This window comes from Toxotes jaculatrix, chromosome 18 (genome assembly GCF_017976425.1).
Source record: "Toxotes jaculatrix isolate fToxJac2 chromosome 18, fToxJac2.pri, whole genome shotgun sequence".
Classification (NCBI taxonomy): domain Eukaryota; kingdom Metazoa; phylum Chordata; class Actinopteri; family Toxotidae; genus Toxotes; species Toxotes jaculatrix.
The window spans coordinates 20,966,900-20,988,414 of NC_054411.1; the positions used below are offsets into that span (position 1 = coordinate 20,966,900).

Sequence of the window (21,515 nt, forward strand, 5' to 3'; positions counted from 1 at the left end):
TGAAGTCATTCCCTTTTTCATTTTATCCATTGATGAATTTTAGTCTTGCAGCTTTGAGTTAAGACTACACCAAGAGACTGTAAAGGAATCAACAAATCAATCAAATAAAAAGCTCCTCTGTATCTGTTGAATATGCCCTCAGGTATTAAAGTAGACCAACCATTAAATTAACAGTTCAACCAGAGGAAGTGGCCTGTTCATAAAAAGAAGAGCCTGAAGGCATATACTTGACATTCAAAGAACTCAACACAACAAGCCGACAGCGTTTAGATTAACAGGATATGAAGTGTGATATGATTGTTTTTTATTAATTGTTTTTACTGAATCATCGTTAGTTGCTAATCTATTTTAGATAAAAGCAACTCAATAAAAAAAAAATCACTCATTATTTTAGACTCAGTGTAAATGCTGTAAAAACACAGTTAATTATTTCTATTAAAAAAATTAACCATAAAATAAAGTATGTAATCTGCAAATTAATTAAACAGGAAATGATAGTTGTATAAGGGGATTATTTAATTACTTAATTGTCTTGAATGTTAAACTACAGTGAATTCAATGAAAATTTTCAAAATGACAGTAAAAAAAAATAAGTTACTCTGCAGAGATTTTTTAAATACAGATATTTACTGTAGATGTTCTTAAAATGATGTTCCCATAAGCTATTATCACATGAGCTTTTTTTTAGAGTATAAAATATAGAGTGTGAGTGGTTGCTGTCAGGCTGATTCAGGGTATATCTGCTCGCAGGAAAATGAACAGCTAGTTTCTGTAACGCATCATTTTTAATGTTTGTCCAGTGGCCAAGGGTGAAGTCAATTTTCGAGTCAAAGTCATGTCTGTTTTGATTCTGTCAAGTCTTAAGACATGATATGAGATTCAAGACTCTGCTTTGAGTCATGTGACTCAAGTCCACACCTGTGGTAATCATTATTATTATTTTGTCTTTTTTTTTTTTTTACATTGCTTTGACTGCTGCTTTATTTTCTTTTGCTGTAGATGTTAAGGCCTCAGACCGGACATAAATAAATTCTGGGGGCAGGTTGTGAACACACTTTGGTTTGAGTTCAGAATGTCTCATTCATTCCTCAAACCGGCTGCCTTTGAATTTTATGGCAGTTTCAGTTTCTGTTGCTAAAACTCATCTTCATTTATTGCTGTTTGTCAGACATCTGGGGCTCGGGTACAATTACAATCAGATGTATTTAGGATGTATGTATGCTGACTGTATAGGTGAGGAATGAAAATCAGATAGAGAGATACTTTTAGATTTCTAACAACTACAGAAAGCCATGGCCATAGATTAAGACTAGAAAACTTAGAATTTAATCTGTTGAGAGACAGAATTTACACCACACATGTCAACGTCCATCTGTACCATAAACTAACTGTAGAAAACATTCAAGAGGAAGGATTCTGCTAATTCAATACAATCCATCATTCAGACAGAGACAGAGGCAGAGGCAGGACGGTCCAGGACATTTCACATCAAAACCAAAAGTTCTTCATCAAACATGTTCCTGTAAGGTTAGAAAGTTATTGATTCAGCTTTGCATTATAATCACATAACAAAAATAATCGTTAAGAAGATTCTGCTTCATTTACACCATATAAGAATTTAAATAAAGAACAGTAGTAAAGTAATTATCTACAGAACAAGTGCAATAAAGCTGAAATCCACTCTTTTGTAATCTTCATTCCCACTGTGTTCATTCCTTATTAAACCGCTGTATTTAATCCACATTTTATTACTTCTATTGTTATATTGTTATAAATGTTCCACAAGCACCAAAATTTGTGTTTCTGCTTTCATCCGAAGAATTTTTTTCCCCTGTATGATTTTACATTCAGGCCCTTTCAATTCCACATGGCATATACAACAACTATAATCCCAGGCCGATGAGAAGCTATTGATCATGTTGTTAACAAAAGTTTCCAATCAGAGTTTCAAAAATAAGTGCGCACACTTCTACTCCCTGTTTTCCCCATGTTTTCTTTGCCAGAACCTTGGGGGCAGCCGTTAAGAGTGCGGCTTTGGACTTTGGACTGGCCTGAGTTCAGAGGGTCGTGGGTTCGATCCCTCGACCAAGCGCAAAAAAAAAATGGATACGGCGGTGGCCTCCCCTGCCTCTGCGACCATGGGCTGTAGTGCCCCTAAGGAAGGCAGCGATCCACCCCAGCTCCCCGGGCGCCTCACTAGGCAGCTGCCTGCCCCAGCGTCTCTAGAGCATGTGCATGCAGAGACATTAACAGAGACAGTAACAGCAGTAACAGTGATCTTACCGGTCTGATACATGTCTGACTCTGTGAGATGGTCTGCAACAACCTTGGTCCCGTGTGTCAGACTGTACGGTGTAATATGTGTTCTGTGTCATTTCATCCTGTATTCTGATTGGTTGGTTTGTAGACATGGGTCATGGCGAGAGTTTGCTCCTGTATTTCTGATACTGTCAGAAGGAAGCAGGCTGTCTTTGGTGTCGTCTTTGACGTGTCTCACAGTTAAATCTAGGACAACCATTTACTTTGAACACTACGTTTCTCTTGTGACCCACTGACTTTCATATGGTGACAGGACAAAACCACACAGTGTATTTAGGGGTCTTTAACATCTCCCTTTAAAAAAAATGGCTGTGAAATTGTCCTGGTGTGACAGACCTGTGCTGCCGGTGATTATATAGACCAAAGGATTTCAAATGGACGAGAGCGACAGATGGGATGTTAGTGGCAGGTCGTGAATTTCCAAACCTCACAGAATCAAATGAGTCGTTCAAAAAAGTGCAAAAAAGGACAAACAAACAAACAAAAAAAACCCAAAAAAAAACAACTGTTTGGCCCTCTAATATGGCACTTGCAAAATATTTAAAGGCTAATGCAGGACAGGCAGTAGTTTGACCCAGTTCTGGCAGGATGTTTTTGGCAAAGAAATGAAATATTCCACATACAGTAAATAAACGCCAAGCAACGCTCCTCTGCTCAGGTCGCATCACTGACAGAGATCAAAAATACATTTACATACAAATTAAAAAAAACATAATATGACTCTGTCGCCAGCTGTACGTGGAGCGAATACTGTGTGCGACAGAGTATTAGGGCCACTGTCGTAAAAGAGCTCTGAGATTTTGAGAACGGACTTAATATTTTGAAGTCATGACATCAGGAGCCGTAATTTCAGGAGAAAGGGTCGTATTTCAGAATTCAACAAGAAAGACTGATCATGAAAAGTCTAATTCTATTTCTCAAAATATGACTTAAAATACAACTTGCTCTTGTAATGTCTTTACTATCCTCATAAAGTCACAGCTCGATCTCAAATGATCACAATTACAACTTTATCTTATAATCACTTTTTTTTATGGTAAAATAACAGCTTAACTTTTATATGACCAATTACTGTAAAATTACAATTTTATCTTGTAAAACTGTTGTATTAACAGTCTGTTTTTTTTAACGACTCTTTCAATTTCATGTTTTTCCTCATAAAATGACTATTTTATCTCAAATCATCACAACTTTTTCTTGTAAAGTTACCGCTTTCTCTTGTAATACTGTGACTTTTTCTTGAAGAATTGTACCTTTATTTTGTAATATCATGACTTTTCTGTTGAAACACTGTGGCTTTATTCTTGTAATTTTGTGACACTTTTTGTGATCATTGCATTTCATCCACCTTAATTTTTTTTATTTGAGATTTCTTTTTTTGCCATAGCAGTGACTCTAATACCCAGTCATAGCATTGCGGGGCAGTGCACACACGAAGGGAGTGTTGTTATTAGTAGCCATTATTAATGAAATAGAAGATGATATTCTACTCCTCCTATACAGATTTATTTTATTATAAATTATTATAGTGAGTAATTGGACGAGTTAAATATATATCCTGTGTAGACTATTTACATGGGGGAATCTAAACAGTTTAATAGCAGCGACGCTCGTTGCTTTAATGTTGAGCTGCTTCATGTCCAGTTGCGTGTGAATGGAGTGTTAAACAATCATATTTCTCCTTAAATCTAAAAACATTCTGTGTGCAACATGGCTGCTCCGCCCGACGTCATCACCTGACAGAGAAATCAGAGTAACAATCAACACAGTGCCGGGCTGAATCTCACTCTGAACTCTGTTTAAATCCTAAATTTAAAGGAAGAATCCACCCAACCTGCTCTGGGTACAGTGTAAGTGTAACCCAGTGGTGGATTCTTCCATCAACTTTGACATCCTTGCTATCCTGAAATATGAAATGCAGACAAACAGCCAAATCAAGCTCCTTCGGTTTTCTACTCAAAACTGGAATTTGGATTCGTAATGTAATGACGCCTTTTCTTTTAAAACATCTGTTAGGCTGGTACCATTCAGAGGACGGCTGGAGGACACCTAAGCGGGGGAGTTGTCCTATCTCCCGCTCTGCTCCACCTCTGGGCCGTCAGGTTGCCTCTCCTCTGAGGCCTCCACAGTCTCCACCTGTGTGTGCACCTGCTCAGAGGACTCCTGGATTCTCTCCGGTGAGACGTCGCCTGCAGTGTGCAAGTCCTCCTCTGGTGCAGGTGGAGAGGAGGGCGGGTGGACGGGGCTGCTCACAGTGGTGCTCTCTTCTCTGGCTATCTCATCCGCCTGTCCGACGGAGCTGGTCTCACTAAAGGAGTCGGAGCTTGCCCCTGAGCGCCGGAACAACCTCTGACCTGTGAGGGAACATAAAGACAGGAAGTGAATGAGGTGAGTGTGATATCATTTCCCATAAATACCCCAAATTCTGTGTTATCAGATATCACTGAGAATACTCCCTCATGTCTCCAAGCCTATAGAATAAAATATTTTTCATAGGGGTGCAGATGAATTCCATCACTTCCAACAGATGTTTCACATGAAAAGCAATTCTTCAATTAGCTTAAAGAGTTTAATCTCTTCCTTTACTGTTAGGCTTTTAATTTGAAATGTCTGTAGGCGTTCAGTTTCACTGACAATACCAATGGTCAAAAAAAAACAAAAAAAAAAACTTCTGCAACAGCAACAGACATGGTCCATCCTACCTGGAAATCTCTTTAATGAGGAGGTGGAGGTGTCTTGCATGGATGGCCTGCCTGCCTGGGCCTTAGTGGTGTATGTCACCTCTGAGGAGTCCAGGGAACCTATGGACACACACGTGTGTTACATACATACACTAACAAACATTTACATACTTTTCACAAGAGTATATTAGCATAATGCACACAGTGCTATGGTTACAGCCATGTATATAACACTAAAAATGTAAATGACAATGAACATTCATGTACAGTCAGTATGTTTTAAAAGGTGCTATCTTTCACATTATATCTGCTCTGTTTTCACAATTTTCAAAAACATGGCATAGGTGGATATATGGCATGTCACATATGTATCATATATATTTTTAGTATAAGTTTCAACTGAGGGAATCTGAATTTGGGCTAGTCCTAAATGTTGACCTTTGGAGCATCTTCGCTAATTACTGGAGAAATATTAAATTACAGCCATTCAACTGCAGGGCTCTTCTTCTGTTGAGTCCTTCTTTTTTCCAGAAGTGCTGAGCAGATAAAAAATGCCTACATCTATCCAGAAGAATGGTCGTATCATATGTAAACTGATACATGACTACCTCGGGCCAAAAAAAAGTTGCACAGTGTTGTTAAAAAAAAAAAAAGATGAAATGCCTTCCTCCCTCACTCAGCCTACAAGCCCTCCTGTGGCTGTTCAGAGCCAATGCAATTTCAGCAAATGTTACTAAAACAGACCGACACTGATCCAGGATCAGTCACTGGCCTCCTCTCTTCCGTACTTGCTGGATTCTGGAGATCTGTTATTTCAAGGATTTGTGTACTTGAGATATAACAATGTCTATATCTGATACATTTCAGCAGACAAGTCACATGATATTTTTTAAGGAAGTACCGGAGTCTCATCTCTTATCATTTTGGAAACACCTCCAGATAAGACAACGTCTGGGTGGCTTCAGGTTCATCACTGGCTTGAAAAGTTGCACCTGATTTGACATTAAAGTGACTTCAGAGTGTCATGTGTCCGTGTCCCCACAGAATGCAGTGTCATCATGCAGCGACACACACACACACACACACACAGTACCTGCAGCGAGGTTAAAGGTCCTTCCCTTTATGGAGCTTTGAACTGGAGAGAACCAGTTTAAAACGGAGCCAACCAGAGGAAGCTGTCTCAACATCCCCTATAACACAAAGACAAGAGGACAAACATGGCAATGGATTGGATTTGTATATTCACAGCTGTCGGTTGTACTTTACTACAAGTCAAGTTAGCACTAGAGTTAGCTGCCTTCACCAGTTAGTGCAAACATTAGCACAGCTGGCTTTCCAATAGTGGTTATTTTGGTCATGGTTAAATGTATGTGGGATCTTTGGAAGTAAGCCCCTCCTCCTTTTCTAGAAGGAGGACTCCCATTGGCTGTTAGGGCCAAATATTTGCGGATTGCGAAATGCTCCAAAAACAGTCCAGCAGATGTTTTCACAAATAACGCAAAAAAATTTGCTGGTTGTTTGGTCTGAACGCACCTTTACACACATCCCCAAAACTCACAATCAATGAAGCACACACACACCTCCTCCATGAGTTTCTCCTCATTGGCCTTTTGCAGCTGCAGCTCTGCCTCCTGGATGCCTTTCCTCACCACCTCCGTCATGTTCTCCAATAGCTACGCAGGAAAAATAATCTCATTCGATTTTTTTTTTCTCTGCACCTGTACATGATGTCTTGCAGGAAGAGAAGAGACATGTGTTGCCAGATCTCACTTACCCTTCCGCTTTCCTCTATGTCCCTCCCCAGAGCAGCTATGGTATCCACTAGCTCTGGAACATCGACATCCTCAGTCACCATGCCCACAAAGATACAGTCCTCCTCTGTCCCAAACTCAGGACCTGAGGATAAAGGTGGAGACGGAAAAAAGGAGAGAGATAATAGAAAAGTTTAGTGAGATACGTTCAGTGCGTCACACTGTTCAAAGGTTCTCTCAGAGGTGAAGCGGTACTAACCAGTGGAGAAGACGATGTCAGTGTCGAGGTCCTGCAGTTTCTTCAGCAGCTCAGTGTTAATTTTTCCCAGCTCCTGCTTCCTCCTGCTCTCATCCAGCCCTTCATCCTGAGGCTCATACCTGAACAACAACAACAACAACACACCCGTCACAATCCCACGTTTGAATTCTACTGGACACATCGGGGATGGATTTACTTAGGAAATATTCTGCCGCTGAACGCTGAATTGAATGACCACTCGGCTGACTTAATAGATAAGAAGAATGATAAGAATTTTCTGGCCTGAACTACAAAACCCTTCACATCCTTAAGCCTATGCAGCCTTACCGGACAGCGCCCAGGCCAGGCCAGCTGAGCTCCTCTATGTATATGAGTGAGGCAGAGTGTTGGTGGGTCTCCTCTTTGAAGTCCTGTCTGAGGCACATCGTGGAGCTCATCACAGGCACGAGCTCCGTCAGCTTCTCCGCCAGTTCCTCAACATCCTCCTGCTGGGTCCCTAGGACTGGGTGGGAGGGAAGAAGTCACAGACGCAGTGAGGGTTTAACTCTTGCTGACAATATTTAACTATATTAAAAAATACTTCGAGGCAAAAGGTTGTGTTTGTGAGTTCATGTTACCTGCAGCAGTCTGGAGGGGGCTGAAGCGAACACAGGTACCCTCGTCTTCAAGTTCCACCACATCTACTCCACTGGTGGGAACCAACTGGGCTAGCTGTTCACCCAGCTACATACACCCAGGGACATTTACAATGAATACATGAATCGACAACAGCTGCCTGTCTATCTATCAGATGATGGAAATGAGGTTATAAAGTCAAAATAGCTAAAAGAGAAAAAAAAAATTTGCTGGTGCTGAGAGGAACTGCACAGTTGGTTATAATCCTCTGTGGATTTGACATTATGAGCTATTCCCTTTACATTACACATAATCATTTGATCCATTGTTAATATCTAAAATAATGATTAGTGCAGAATTAACTACCATGGGCACAAAAATACTAGTTACATACATGCTTAAGAAGAAAAAAACACTCACCCATCTGTTGAAGGCATCAATGACCTCTTTCTCCCCAGTACAGTAACCCTCCACTGAACCCCCACTGGATCCTAAAAACATAGCACAAAGGAAAATAAAGCAAAAACACAATATACTGTGTTTAGGATTATGCTGTGTATAATGTCGTTATTATCCTGGTATTATCTCAATAATAACTCATCATCATTCAAAACATTTTTTTGAGTATGGAAGCTTTCAAGTGCTTCTTATGGTCTCCTTCATCAAAAGATTCAGCACCTTAAGATCTCAGCTCATCCACCCTTAAGGACAGGACCGACCTCCAACTTTGAATAGAACACAGCAGAAGACTGCAGTGGAGGATGGTATCAAGTGAGAGAGCTTACCAGCACTCATTTCCTGGGAAAACTTGAACAGCACCACAGGAGAGCTGAGTTCATCCTCCACCTGTTGGACACACAAAGACAATCAATCAGGCATCTGAGACGTTCATTAGAATCACACTTACTCAAGTGGTATTCTTTATGACATGCAAAACAGCTGCTGTAAGTTGAAAGGTTGCGATGTAAACATGTATTTAAGAGTCTGCTCTGTGTCCATGCCCACTGAAGCCACTATATGTTATATCCATGGTAGCTGTAACTGTATGTCGCATACAGGTTTAGTTTGAATTGTCAAACCGCTCTGTATGGAAGTGGTGGTGCCCGGTCCTTGCCTCTCAGCGGTATGGAGCAGCCCAAACCAAAGCTACGGCTCCAGATTTGAAGATTTACACAGTGCCTGAGCCGACACTTCGTTCAAATCAAAACTAAATTATGGAAACAGATCAATACGTGGCATTGGGCACTGCAATTTACTCCATTATCACTGTAAAATATTCCAACTTATAATCTTTGAACCATGCAACCAGGCTACTGATGCAGGCAGTACCTGGATATACTTGTGTTTTGGAGTATATCACCCAGGGTTGTTGTCTCCTGTTAAGCATTATCTTAATATCTGAGTCAAATTGAGCTATGCCAATTAACCAGAATCAGATTCAGTTAGAAAAAAAAAACTGATCTCATTGAAGTTACATGCGGTACAGCACAAAAACAGGAAATACAACCCATAGTGAAGCCTATCACTGATGGCATCCAGGTGAGAAGTTAAGGCAAGCATCATGCCTGGGTGGGGCTGAAATGAAGGCTAGGTGTTTCTGGGGGTGTTGATGCGAGGGTCATGAATAATTCACGTGCATCTGTGGTGTTGTCAAGTTAGAGAACCGAAAAAAAGAACTGTAATATGTTTTACACATTATAAGAGACAAATGGTTATTTCATCCAGGCCATGTCGCAAGGCCTCAGTATGCCTCAAACGGTCGCACCCACTTTACGCAGTGACTGGCCAGGTGTGTACAGGTGTGAAAGTACACAGGTCAGAACTTCTCTCTCATCCTGGCCCTCTGTTTTGGCCTCACCTTTGAGTGTGGCCATTTGGAACACACATAAAATACTTTTACCTCTGAACATGATCGCAGTTTGTTTGAAGCATACCAAGACCTTAAGGGTTTCAGTTTATCGACTGTAGTTAGTCTGTTGGTGGGCTGAGGCACAAGGCACCAGGTGAGATGGCCTCTTCTCCAGGGTTTTTGAGGTGGACCCCCACAGACCAGAATCAGAGGCCAGTAAAGAGGGATAATCAAAAGTATTCAACCACAGGATAAACTAGATGAAGCAACGGACAAGACAAGATCCAGGAGTTAACAATAGGCACAGCTAAAACAGACACCTCAAGGTTCAAGAAGAAGCCCATACATCCAACCACTAAGATGTTTTCAACCAAGCAGGAAGACCAAACAATGATGTAAACAAAGAAGAACAAACAACAACAAAAAAAAAATGGAGAAAACAAAATACCACCAGGTAAGATACCTCAAACACAATACCAAACATTTGTTGTTAAAAGTTTACCACACAAGATTCAAGACAGTCCCACACAACTGAGGTTGGTCTAAGACTAGATCCTGGTAAACTTTAAATAATTATCTTAATTAAGAGACAGAGGATGTATGCTATGGGCCTGGTCTCCTGGATACCAAAGATATACACACAACATTCACTGCTAAGGAACAAACACTACAGGCAACCCACAGTGCTACCTAGACAACAGAGAATGAGTGATGGTCATTATAGCTGCATTTAATTTCATTAGAAATCAAGAGGATCCCAGTATGAGTTGCTCTGGACTTAAAAACTTAAAGGGATCCGTTTTAATTAGGAGCATTTGCCCTTCATGCTGAAAGGGGCCACTTGATGTCTTTGGGGGCATCTGATTAGGATGCTTGCCAGTCACCTCCCTGTGGAAGCCTTCCAGGCTCCTCCGAGTGGGAGGAAACCGTAGGCTAGAGACAAAACATGCTGGAGGGACTATGAAGTAAATCCCAACACACATAGGAATGTCTTTTGAGTTGTTGTGTAGGTGGCTAGAAAGATAATGTCCCCATTCTTGACCATGCCTACAAAGATCTGATTGGCTCTGTTGACTTCCCAACCACAGGCACAATAGACCTGCTTGAATCACAGAAAAATATCTGACATACAGTGGTTCAGAATGGCTCCTAAGCTCATGGGCCGGGGACTTAACACCTCCTTCAAGTGCCTGGATACTGCACTTTCTGACTGCCAATACTCAGGGGGTCAGGGCGGGTCATGTTTGCAGTGACAGGCTGGATCACCAACAGTGATGAGAGAACCTGCTTGGTCAGAGGTGAGGGACCTGTCACTGTAGTGCACAACAGCCAACTCTTACTGAACCTCAGCGAAACTGAGGAACCGGTTGAGGACTTTGGGAGGACGCAGCAGAGGGACAACACACCCCTGAGAATCAATGGGACACCATTGTGAAGAGAGTGAGCATACGTTCATGTTGCAGATGCGTCTTGCCAGATGATGCACACTGCAACAAAAGCTGAAACAAGTTAAAGTTTCTGCAGGTCAACCCTGTGTTGTTTTGCTGTGGCATTTTTCAAATGAATCTTTGAGTGGACATTGACTCATATTTGGATTTTAAACTAAAGGACTAAATCAGATGCAAAAGCATGTGACACATTCATTAATTATTCATGACCCTTGTATTTCTTCCAAAGGCAACAAAACATAATGAGTGTGGAGAGGCATTCCCTGAAGTACCTCAAAGAACATGCCTGAGTGGTCCACATCCTAAACAATTAGGAAGAAGTGAACAGTCCATCAGCCAATGGAGACCCACACACCGCTGAGCTGATGTGGGTGAAGGAAAATGGTCAGGAGTGACAGGGAGAAAGAAAAGGAAGAGAAGGGAGGACAAAGGGGAAGGGGGGGGGGGGGGGGGGGGGGGGGGTGAGGGAGACGGGCAAAGGCATAGGCCCACCTACAATAGAGAGCATGAGAGAGCCCAGAACGTCCCGCAGTGAAGCCCCGGAGATGGGCGGGATCGGCGACACCACGCCCTGGAACCAAGGTAACCCACACTGACTATAACTACAGCTACACACACACACACACATACAGAGAAGAACTCACACAGACACCTGCAGACTCAGTGGTACTAAACACTCAAACTTCTGTGAAGGTGACCAGAACAAAACTGAAGCCCATCCTTCTTTCACCTACAGCTACAGTGAGGTTGAGTACCACCGTGTCATGACTCTGATCCCCCAACACTCTGATTGTTCACTGCGTCTTGTTTCCAGTAGTGTTAATGTATCATGCCGTTAGCCTGGTATTACATCTGAGTGACCGTATGGATACAGTGTTTGCCTTTGGTGGATGGCAGTGAACAAGCTTTAAGCTGTGCCCCTGAGACTGTTAAAGAGTATCACGCAGCTCTGATGTTACCATGGTCAAGGCCTCGACGAGAGAGATCTCTGTCTCAAGCACATCCTATAAACACAAATGGTTTTGTTTTTTTTTTCTTTGAACATCTGGAGGTCATTTCTTCATGTAACACGTTCCACATTATTTATTTATATATGAAGAGGTTCTGATGCCTGGTGCTCCTGTAAACCTTCTCACCAAACACAACAACAAACAACACCTAAGCTGCCCATTATGCAGTTAATTAAGCAATGTTTCTGTGTCAACATGTGTGTTTGAACTTCATGAGTGAGTGGAAATTAATAATTATCTATGAGCCAAATGCACCAAAATCATGTTCCTCTACTATATAATGGCTGTAAATATCAGATTTTCACATAAGCTGCTCTTCAGTTTGTGTGTTTAGAAAAAGGTCTAAACATATACACAAAGGCTTCTAGTTTCATGGTGGTGTGGTGGGTCTGATGAGAGAAAAGAAGCCATCTCAGCTACTGATATCATAACCTTCACCGCAGCTTCACAGCAGTTCATCTGCCCAATTCCAGTTCACCACTGAGATCTATCAGCAACTAACTCTCTCTGAAAAGTTCTGTTTTTAGCTAACTGTTCCTAATAAAGTGTATGTTCAGTATCCGTATTGTATTTTGTGACTGTGACCAACTTTACATGAGTTTTCATTTATCACATATATTAATGTTACGTTGTAGCCACTAAACAGTGAGTTGTTTCTTTTATGATATCAGTATAATATTAGAGTGAGTGTCATTGTGCACAGATGCTTCTGAATTAGAAACCATTGCCACCAGTTTACCACCATGAGGCTAGAGGCCAAATTCAGATCTGAGCATACATCTGAGGAGTATTTACATAGATAGAAGGTATTTCATTTATATTTTTCATTAATTTTTTTTTTTTTTTTTTTGCAAATTTATACTTTGATCATGACGTCTACAATGTTCTCCTTTAGGATGAAATATTTCCTAAAGTTTGTCTTTCAGGCATTCATACAGGCTGGGCAGCATGACGTGGGCAGCGATGTGAATAGGTGACTGTAGCACTATGACACTAATACACAGGGCTTTGTTCTTACTGAGGTATAATGTATGGGCACAGTATGAATGTACACAGCATGCTGACAGATTAGAAATATTTTGTGGTGACTTATAAAATAGTAATGATTACTAATCCGTGTGGAGTATCCCTGACCTATTTCCCATTAAAATATCTCAAGACTGAGCATATAGCCTTTTTATCATGGCAGATGTTATGTTATTATTGATGCAGGAACATAAAGAGATCACCTACCGATGTTTTGATGGAGGCCAGAGACTTTAGTTTCTGCAGGAGCTGCTGGCTCTAGAGTGGAAACATTAAAGAAAGTGAAATGCACAAAATGTTATTGCAATACGATGTAACGACATTTCATTTCTGAAAACATTTTTTTTTTTGTTGAAACTGTTTAGACTCGTTCAGCTTGTTCGGCAATGTGCTTGTTTGCTTTCTTTCTGACAGTGGGATGAATACATTGATAACATTTCCTGTGTGTGTGTGTATACTGAAGTCAGGATGCAGTTAGTCTAGCATAAAGACAGGAGGCAGGGCAAGCCTGGCTCTGTTAAAAGTTCAAAAGTGCATCTACCAACACCTCACGTACAGTAACTGGCACACAGTAGCTCTTTTGTTTAAAGACGAGCATTAAAATGATGGTTTATGGTTAGCTGGAACTATTTCCTGATAAACACAGTTTATCCATTCAGTGTTCCTGTGCAGTGTTTCTAAGTACAGCACAGGTTCTGGTTTTGGTCTATGAACAGGCACAATGGTACCAAACCTGGCTGTCCACAGTGACTGTGCCTGTCTGTTGTTTGCCAAGAAACAGTTCCGGCACATAATTCCTTTCAACAAGCATGTTGTGTCTGGTTTGTTTAATCTGTAGGCAAACAGAAATGTAAAAAAAAAAAAAAAAAAATGAAAATGGTGTCATGGTGTTAACGAGAAGTTAGGTGAGGCTCACCAGAGCGGTGGCGTGTTTGATCTTCTGGACGATTCCGTTGTGACCGAGGTACTGCAGGGACAGCCAGAGAGGCAACGCTCGCAGCTTCTCCACGGGCTGGCTGGAAGTCAAACCTGCTGCCAGAGACTGAGAGACAAAACACAGAGACACGGAGCCGTGAGCCAGGTGGAGGAAGACAAAGATGAGATGAAACAGATTGAAAACGAATCTAAATGAAAGAACAAATCTGATGTTCGGCAGATCAAGTAGCGGGTGCTGAGAGCGTCCTCTGTGAGCATTAGGTGTAACTTTTATACTCTTAAAAACTTTAAGACTTAGAGAAAGGTCACAACAGTGATGGTGATACATCTCTTTAACAGGTGACCAAGACGATAACCCCCCCCCCCCCCCCCAAAAAAATGCCATAAAGCTACCAAAACATGCAACTGGTATGAAATGATATGAGCCTACTAGTGCTGGGTCTTCATGTCTGTAGAGGGTGACAGCGGATACAGCAGGCAGTCCCAGCCACTGACCTGGTGTCAGTGTCATACTATCACTCCTGGTGGCTGCCTGGAGGAGGGAGGAACATAAGAAGTCAACATAAGATGGTATTTCCTGAGTGTCCAGTCTGTAGCTGTGCAGAGTGGAGACTCCGATGTCTGGATTATTCTTCTGTTCCAACTCTTCCCTCTTTCTCCTTCAAGTTTTCACACTGTGCACATTGGATTACTGCTGTTTTTCAAGCCCAGAATATCACCTTCTTGGCTTTATCTATCTGTTAAAAAATAATGGGTTTGGGTCCTTTTCTACATAAGTGTCCCATTATGGCTTTGTTAAGAAATGACAGGAGAGTTAAAGGAAGATCCACAATGACTGTGGGATTGTTGGCATCTGATCCACAGAAGGAGCAGAGTCACAGTGATTGGAAAATAATGATACGGAGGAAGAAGGATGTTCTCAGTTCTCTCACGTGCTGCAATAACATTTTTTATTGCAAATAAAAATTTGCAATAAAAACGATAATGTAAATAATGTCATGACAGGACAGGGCAGATGTATTTAATTTCTCTTTATTAAAAGTATTTAAACTTGTGCTGCAGCCTTTTGTTAATCTGATAAAATTTTATTTTGGGTGTGTGAATCAAATCCATCTACACCCTTGTTCTGTTAATCTACCCACAGCCCATTGTATTTATCTAACAACACCCCTTTGTGTGTGTGTGTGTGTGTGTGTGTGTGTGTGTGTGTGTGTGTGTGTGTGTGTGTGTGTGTGTGTGTGTGTGTGTGTGTGTGTGTGTGTGAGAACCTCTGATGCCTTGGGTAATCTAAGCCCTTTCACTAAAAAAAAAATGTGGATGAGGCCATTTTTTACTATCAGCTTACCATGATAGCAGAGGTGACCTGAGCCAATGCCAGGGTTGCCAGGTTGACCCTGCAGAAAGAAAAAAAAAAAACCAACAACAACATTCAGGTAATAATTATCACAGCGCTCATTTGCATTTATAGAATTATAGAATCTGATTGTCTATCATTTACAAAAACGATCCAAAATTGCTGAGTTCATGTCATCACATTGGTATTATTTTCATTAACAGGACTGACTGCATCCTGTTTGTGTACTTGCGTGTAAGCGGTGTATTTTTAAACTGTGTGCTGAACGCACAGAGACGAGGCTGATACTCATCTGAACCCAAAATGAGGAACTATTTCTTTAAGACAGTTTCTTGTAGATGGAGATAACTGACCCACCCCTCCACATGAAGCCACATGTTGTACTGATCACACAGGTCCCTCAGACGACCCAACTTGTCTGTATGGCCTGCTGCGGGGGTGCCTGGGAAAAAAAAAGTTACTGCACTGAGGTCTAAAATTAACATATTTAACTGCAGGAAAAAAAATTCTCATACATGTTGATCTACTGTGCAAAGAGTGGACTCTGATTATCATTCACCTGCATTGGCAATCAACAGCAGAGGAAGCTTCCCAGCTTCTATGTCCTCTCTGATGAGTTTGTCCAACAAGGCGACGTCCTGACAATGACAAAAAGGATGTGAGCCAAAATCATGCTCATCCTTATATGTCTTTATCATCTGTATCTGTATCTCCTACCATTTGGTGTTGGGATCCAAAGATGGTGTTGCATGGGACTGTACACAAACTAGAGAGAGGCAGGCCCAGCTACAGACACAGAGACTGGCATTAAAATCCCTTTCTAATATGTATGGAACAGGATAAAATACATTCAAATGTGTATGACTATGACTACTATGCACACACACACACAAATTCACATTAAAACGTTCACACGTTGGGGCTTTAATCTTCATGGTTTATGTGCTTAAGTGCTGTTTTATGTGTTTAACCCGTCTTACCTGGCTGCACAGGTGCTGTCCCAGACCAGGCCTGCAGGACGCGCTCTGGTAGATGACCGGCTGTTTGGAGATTAGAACGGAATATCCCTCTGAGGCATATTCCTCGTAGCGGGCGTTGATGACCAGCCGACACACTTTGACTAGGCCATCCCTGTTATCCTCATGGAAGTAGGCTGAACCGTTCTCATACCTGAGAGACAGATTAGATTATGTGTGATGTTTGTCCTGCATTTTTTCGTATTATCTTCAGCACTGTTCTATAAACTTTCAGTCCTATTATGGGAACATACTTTTTCTGTCTTGACCCTCATATTTTTAAAACCTAAAATGCTACTTGCTCTCTCTCTTTGCCAAGATGTTTTCAATATCTGATGTGCTTGTGTATATCCTTTGTGCAATGCTGTAATTAACAACATCCCAACCCCGTCCCACCCATTAGCACTGGTGTCAAAGAGATGCAGGCTTCGCTTGCACAGCCAATCACTGTGCAAACAAGCTACAAGGAAGTCAAAGAAGCCGTTAAGTTTCCAGTTGTGTTTGTGCTGCAGTGACAGGCGTACCTGAACAGTCTGCAGAGCCACAGTGTGGTGTCAGACAGGATCCGGGTGGTCAGCTTCCGCAGTCGCTCTTTGTCCGACACTGAGATGTAGGCTGCCAGGCTGTGACCCAGCAGCGCCATGTGGCCCTGTTCACCCACATTCTGCATCCTGCTGGAGACACCGCGGCAGCTCTTCATGCAACTATTCACAACAACAGTCCACTCTCTGTTCCCTGATAAGTTAATGTCATACTAGCAATCTGGTCTTTTAGGACAGTCCACAACCAGACACACACACACACACACCAGGCAAGTACTGAAATGTGTTTTTATAACCAGGAACTCAGGGTAAAAGACATGCCTGACATGACAGCTAACACACCACATCTTAAAGTAGACCACAAACATTAGAGATTGCATTAACTTAACTTACAGAATAGTTACAGGAAGAATTCTTTACTCATTTTAAAGAGTTTTTTCCCTAATGAATTTGGCTTAAACAAGATTTAGAAAAGAAAAAAGTGCCTGAATACGAAATGGTAGACTTGTAACTAAGTACTCTGCCATTTTATTCACTGCTTTGTTCTACTTACTGTTGCCTGGACTTGTCCTCTTTCTCTTCCTCTTCATGAATGAGGTTATGAACTAAATGCAGTATAGTCGTTACATCCTGGCCACTGCACAGGAGACACAAAGAAAACCAGTGATTAGCTTCAGCTCCTCAACCTTTAACCCAAAATAAAAGAAAAAACACAACACACTCGGTGTGTGAATGTGAGTTAGTAGGTAAGTTAGTAAAAAAGGACTGTAAAAATATGTGTGTGAATGTGACTTATACTAATAAGACCAGAAGAACGCTACATAAATACAGTCCCAAATACACTTTCTAAGATCACAAATGCATATTGTCAGGTTAGTTTGAAAATGTAAGCTCCCTGTTGAACGGCTCACTCAGGTCAGGCTTTCCAGCTAAAAAACTGCTTCCTTTGTTAAAAAAGTGTTTTCTCATATTACCACATGGATTAGAATCACTCCATAGATCTACAGAGCTGCTGTGAGTCACCTTATCTGGAAAACAAGAAACTTTACACTCTAACCCGGGACTGACTGTGTGTGTGTGTGTCTTACTCTCCCTGCAGGGGTCCAGGGATGCTGGTTCTGCTGAAACGTCGCCTCTCTGTTCCTGTCTCCAGCTCTCTAAACAAATGGACATCACAAACACACACAAAGATCTGAAGATGCTCCAGTCTGGAATATTATATAACGTCACATTCAAGTGCTCCTTCACTGAACACACACAACCTTTAGGTCAGTTTCCCGCTGTGGGATTTAATGACGTCGACAATGTTTTTTTTTTAATTACAACAATAAGAACAGTCTCTACTCTTACCCTTGTCCATCCTCCAGGATCTTCATGGCTTCGCTCAGATTCTTGCCCACTTGAACCAGCGTGGAGTCCACCATTATCTACGATGTGTGTGTGTGTGTGTGTGTGTGTGCTGGGAGAGAGTTAAAAGAAAACATTATGAGAATCATTTTTAAAATGAATCATAGGCTGCAGCACTTTTCAGTTGTGGGTATAATACAGAATTGACACAGTGAGTATGCACAGACACATTTAAACACTGCGCTCACAGTGCACGCTCACGTGTACAAACGTGTGCGTGTATAATGGGAAAATACACTCCTGATTATTTCCCACAATTGCTGGTAAAGTTTGTATGCAGGTCAATAAACAGGAGATAGAGAGAGAGAACAAAGCAATGAAAAGACCAATGTGTAGCTGTGGTTATGTGATTAGTGCATCAACCCCCCAGGTCTGCTCTGTCTGAGCAGGCAGCAAATATTGACTTAACTTCACTTTATTCTTCTTACTCCGTATTAACGGATGAATAAAAAAAACGACGCCATTATTTTTGAAAGCGTCCTCATTTCACCGTCAGCGTCTAAAAGCCTGCACGGTGCTGTGTATGCAACCCAAAAAAAAAAAAAAAAGTTCTGTTTACATTCAGAGCTGGTCACTGTAACGCACTGTGTGTATACACAACGTAAAATATGTGGATGGCTTGCATATGAGCAGGCACCTCCAGTATATAAAGAAATTACAGGGGAAGTTACACAAACAAAATATTCCCCAGAACTTAAAAAGGAGGCCTCCACCGGTTTTACCCTTCAAAGAGTGCCTTGCAGTGTGCTGGTCTCCAGAGGGAGCTCACCAGAACGGCGTCTCTGCTGCAGACCACAGGCTACATTAGCTGCTCCTAGAATAACACACGTCGGCCCCCTGAGTTACATGGCGGGTAATGTACGCATCAGATTTTGACAAGGAAGAAGAAAGTGTGGAACCAACACTGGTTAAGACTGAAACTGTAATAACTGCTGAGGAAAAGACTTTTCCTAAACAGCTTTCATCCTGAAAAACCCACACAGCAGGAAGAAAACTATAAAAGCTAACTTGGCAACAAGAGTCTTCTTGCAGTAAAATAAATAAATAAATATACAAAATATAGAAAATACAGAAAATACAGGAGCAGCAACAACAATCATACTAGTATATATAATAATAAGGTTTCATTATGTGGTCCAGAGTGGTACTTTAGCCACAGAAAGCAAAGGGGGCAACAACAACATGCATATCCGTCTCTAGAAGTGTTCTTGTTCTCATGCAGTCCTTGCTCTGTGGAACCTACACATCTTAGCTGCTGCTAACTGTTGGACTTAACTGTTCCCTTAGGGAGGGCCAATCACAGCTACGTGCTTCACCTGCCACTCAAGTACTCTGCTGGGAGCTTCACACTATCCTCCCAGGATCCTGCACGCTCCCCACCCCCTCCGCTAACCAGTCACATGGCAAAAACCAGAAGCACCACTGTCTTTTAAATTTGGTGACATTCATGTCACTGTCAGGATGAAATGTAATAACTTTAGTGATCCACACACTCTTTACCTAGCGACATCAAATCAATCAATCAGTCGACATTTCCTCTCCATTACAAACCTCATCTCCTCAATTCCAGTGCCAAATAAAAAGCTGAACTAGTCTCTATGCTATGACGGGCTGTAATTTCAGGCCTTGAGGGTAGAACACAGTGGAGCATTTAAATGGGTGTGAAGATTTAACTAGCAAAAACAGTCACAGTGTGTTTACTTTGGGCAGCCGAGGAACAAAAATCACAGACACATCGATTTCTAAAGTTCTGCCTGCTGTTTCAAACTAGAGCGGTTGAGCTGCTTAGTGATTGTCTTTAAAGGCCTGATATACAGTTTAACTTAAAACCTCAGCACTTATTAAACTACCAACTGTTGTTTTCAGCATTTAGCTCTGAGTTCAGAAAATGTTTGCATTCATATGTAATGAAGGCTCTAAAACGAAGAAAATACTTTGTTTGATATGCAGTATCATAATATTGCAATTCCTTTTTAAAATACAGAACCAACATTTAGGACCTTATCGCATCACACACTGCCTCGCAAAAGTTACTTTCACCGTAAAAAACATCTAGCTGAAAACTTTTTGTTGGACACTTGTCATTAATTTGGACATTGTGCATTTATCCTATCTACCAGCCTATCAACCTGTTTGATTTTGAATGTGTTTTATTTATTTTATTACAGTTTCATATACCTGTATTATTGCAGTTTAATTCATATCTGTTTAAGTCTTTAAAATATAATCATTAAGATATTTAATACAAAAATAGAATCAATTAAAAGCATGAGGGGAACCATGCTTTTAATTGGGGGGAAGAGGTTCTTTATGACTCTGGCTCCCTGTCATACTGCAGAATGAATTCAGGACCAATCAGACTCCTCCCTGATGGGACTGGGTGATGGATGAGAATCTAAACATCTAATGTGCACTTGTATATAAGTATGTATGTTTAATTAGTCACTGTTTTATCTTCAATTTGTATTTTTGCAAACCTGACTTACAAATTAATATTTATTATAATTTTATTATCACTGTTAATGGTACTGCAGGGTCTCTACTCCTTTGTTAAAGCAACTAAAAAGCATCACGTTTTTAGTAAGCCATCAGGAATCCTTTGTACCATTAACACAGACTGAGTTTCATGTTTCCATCTGCTATAGGCTGCATATCTCCACGGACGTGGCTGTGACAGGTGCACTGCTGCTGTCCTGCTAATGTAGGAGGATCTCTGACTGTAAAATGAGCAGCAGGCAATCAGGCTAACATCTCCCCCCACCCGGCCAGACAGAACCGCAGTGTCAGCGGCTGTCTTTCTTTCAGCGGACACATTAGCGATAAAGCGAGAGCAGCTCCAGAGAAATTCACGGAGCCGCAGAGAGGAGCAGGACACGGACGGCTAGCTAGCAACAGACACACAGCTTCATACAGCTGACTGAGCTCGCCCTCGCAGCTCTTACCTTCACTGCACACAGCTGTCAGCCGGGCCGGGGACGCTGAAAGTCTGTGGCGAACCAACGTCCGAGATATTCCTTCGGAAGGTTTCAGGGGAAACGTGTTTAAACGTTGACTTTGACTCGTACTCACTGCACTCTCACTTCTGACTGTCTCCCGAAGAACCGGACAGTTTACTTCCTGGACGGGCGCGCGACGTGCGTTCCACGCTGGCAGCGCCGACGTCACGCTCTGCCACAGAACTGGCCGGTCAGGTGGTAACTGATGACGACAGCGTTTTGGGTTTTTTTTTTTTCTTTAATTAATTATTAATTTATTTTGTTGAACGCGGAACCATAACGTCAAAAATATTTGACTGAAATTAT

General features: G+C 41.5%; 1 protein-coding gene across 4 annotated transcripts; it reads right to left on the reverse strand.

The window, feature by feature from the left end:
• Positions 1–1,303: 1,303 nt before the first annotated feature.
• pdxdc1 (pyridoxal-dependent decarboxylase domain containing 1) lies at positions 1,304–21,314 on the reverse strand. 4 transcript variants are annotated; one of them, XM_041061927.1, is made up of 24 exons: positions 21,156–21,314; positions 18,157–18,265; positions 17,895–17,963; positions 17,360–17,443; positions 16,789–16,935; positions 16,229–16,418; positions 15,966–16,034; positions 15,808–15,886; positions 15,606–15,690; positions 15,240–15,288; positions 14,325–14,426; positions 13,875–14,000; positions 13,166–13,216; positions 11,882–11,926; positions 8,411–8,471; positions 8,046–8,116; positions 7,628–7,733; positions 7,338–7,512; positions 7,011–7,129; positions 6,775–6,896; positions 6,581–6,673; positions 6,094–6,190; positions 5,022–5,120; positions 1,304–4,673 (listed from the first exon to the last, which is right to left on the reverse strand). In XM_041061927.1, the coding sequence occupies exons 2-24, from the start codon at positions 18,228–18,230 to the stop codon at positions 4,387–4,389; spliced, it is 2,400 nt and encodes a 799-aa protein (XP_040917861.1). In that variant the 5' UTR covers positions 18,231–18,265; positions 21,156–21,314; the 3' UTR covers positions 1,304–4,386. The 4 variants fall into 4 exon arrangements, with proteins under 4 accessions (XP_040917861.1, XP_040917860.1, XP_040917864.1 ...); XM_041061926.1 differs by having other exon boundaries at positions 16,789–16,938; XM_041061930.1 differs by lacking the exon at positions 11,882–11,926.
• Between the last annotated feature and the right edge of the window lie 201 nt (positions 21,315–21,515).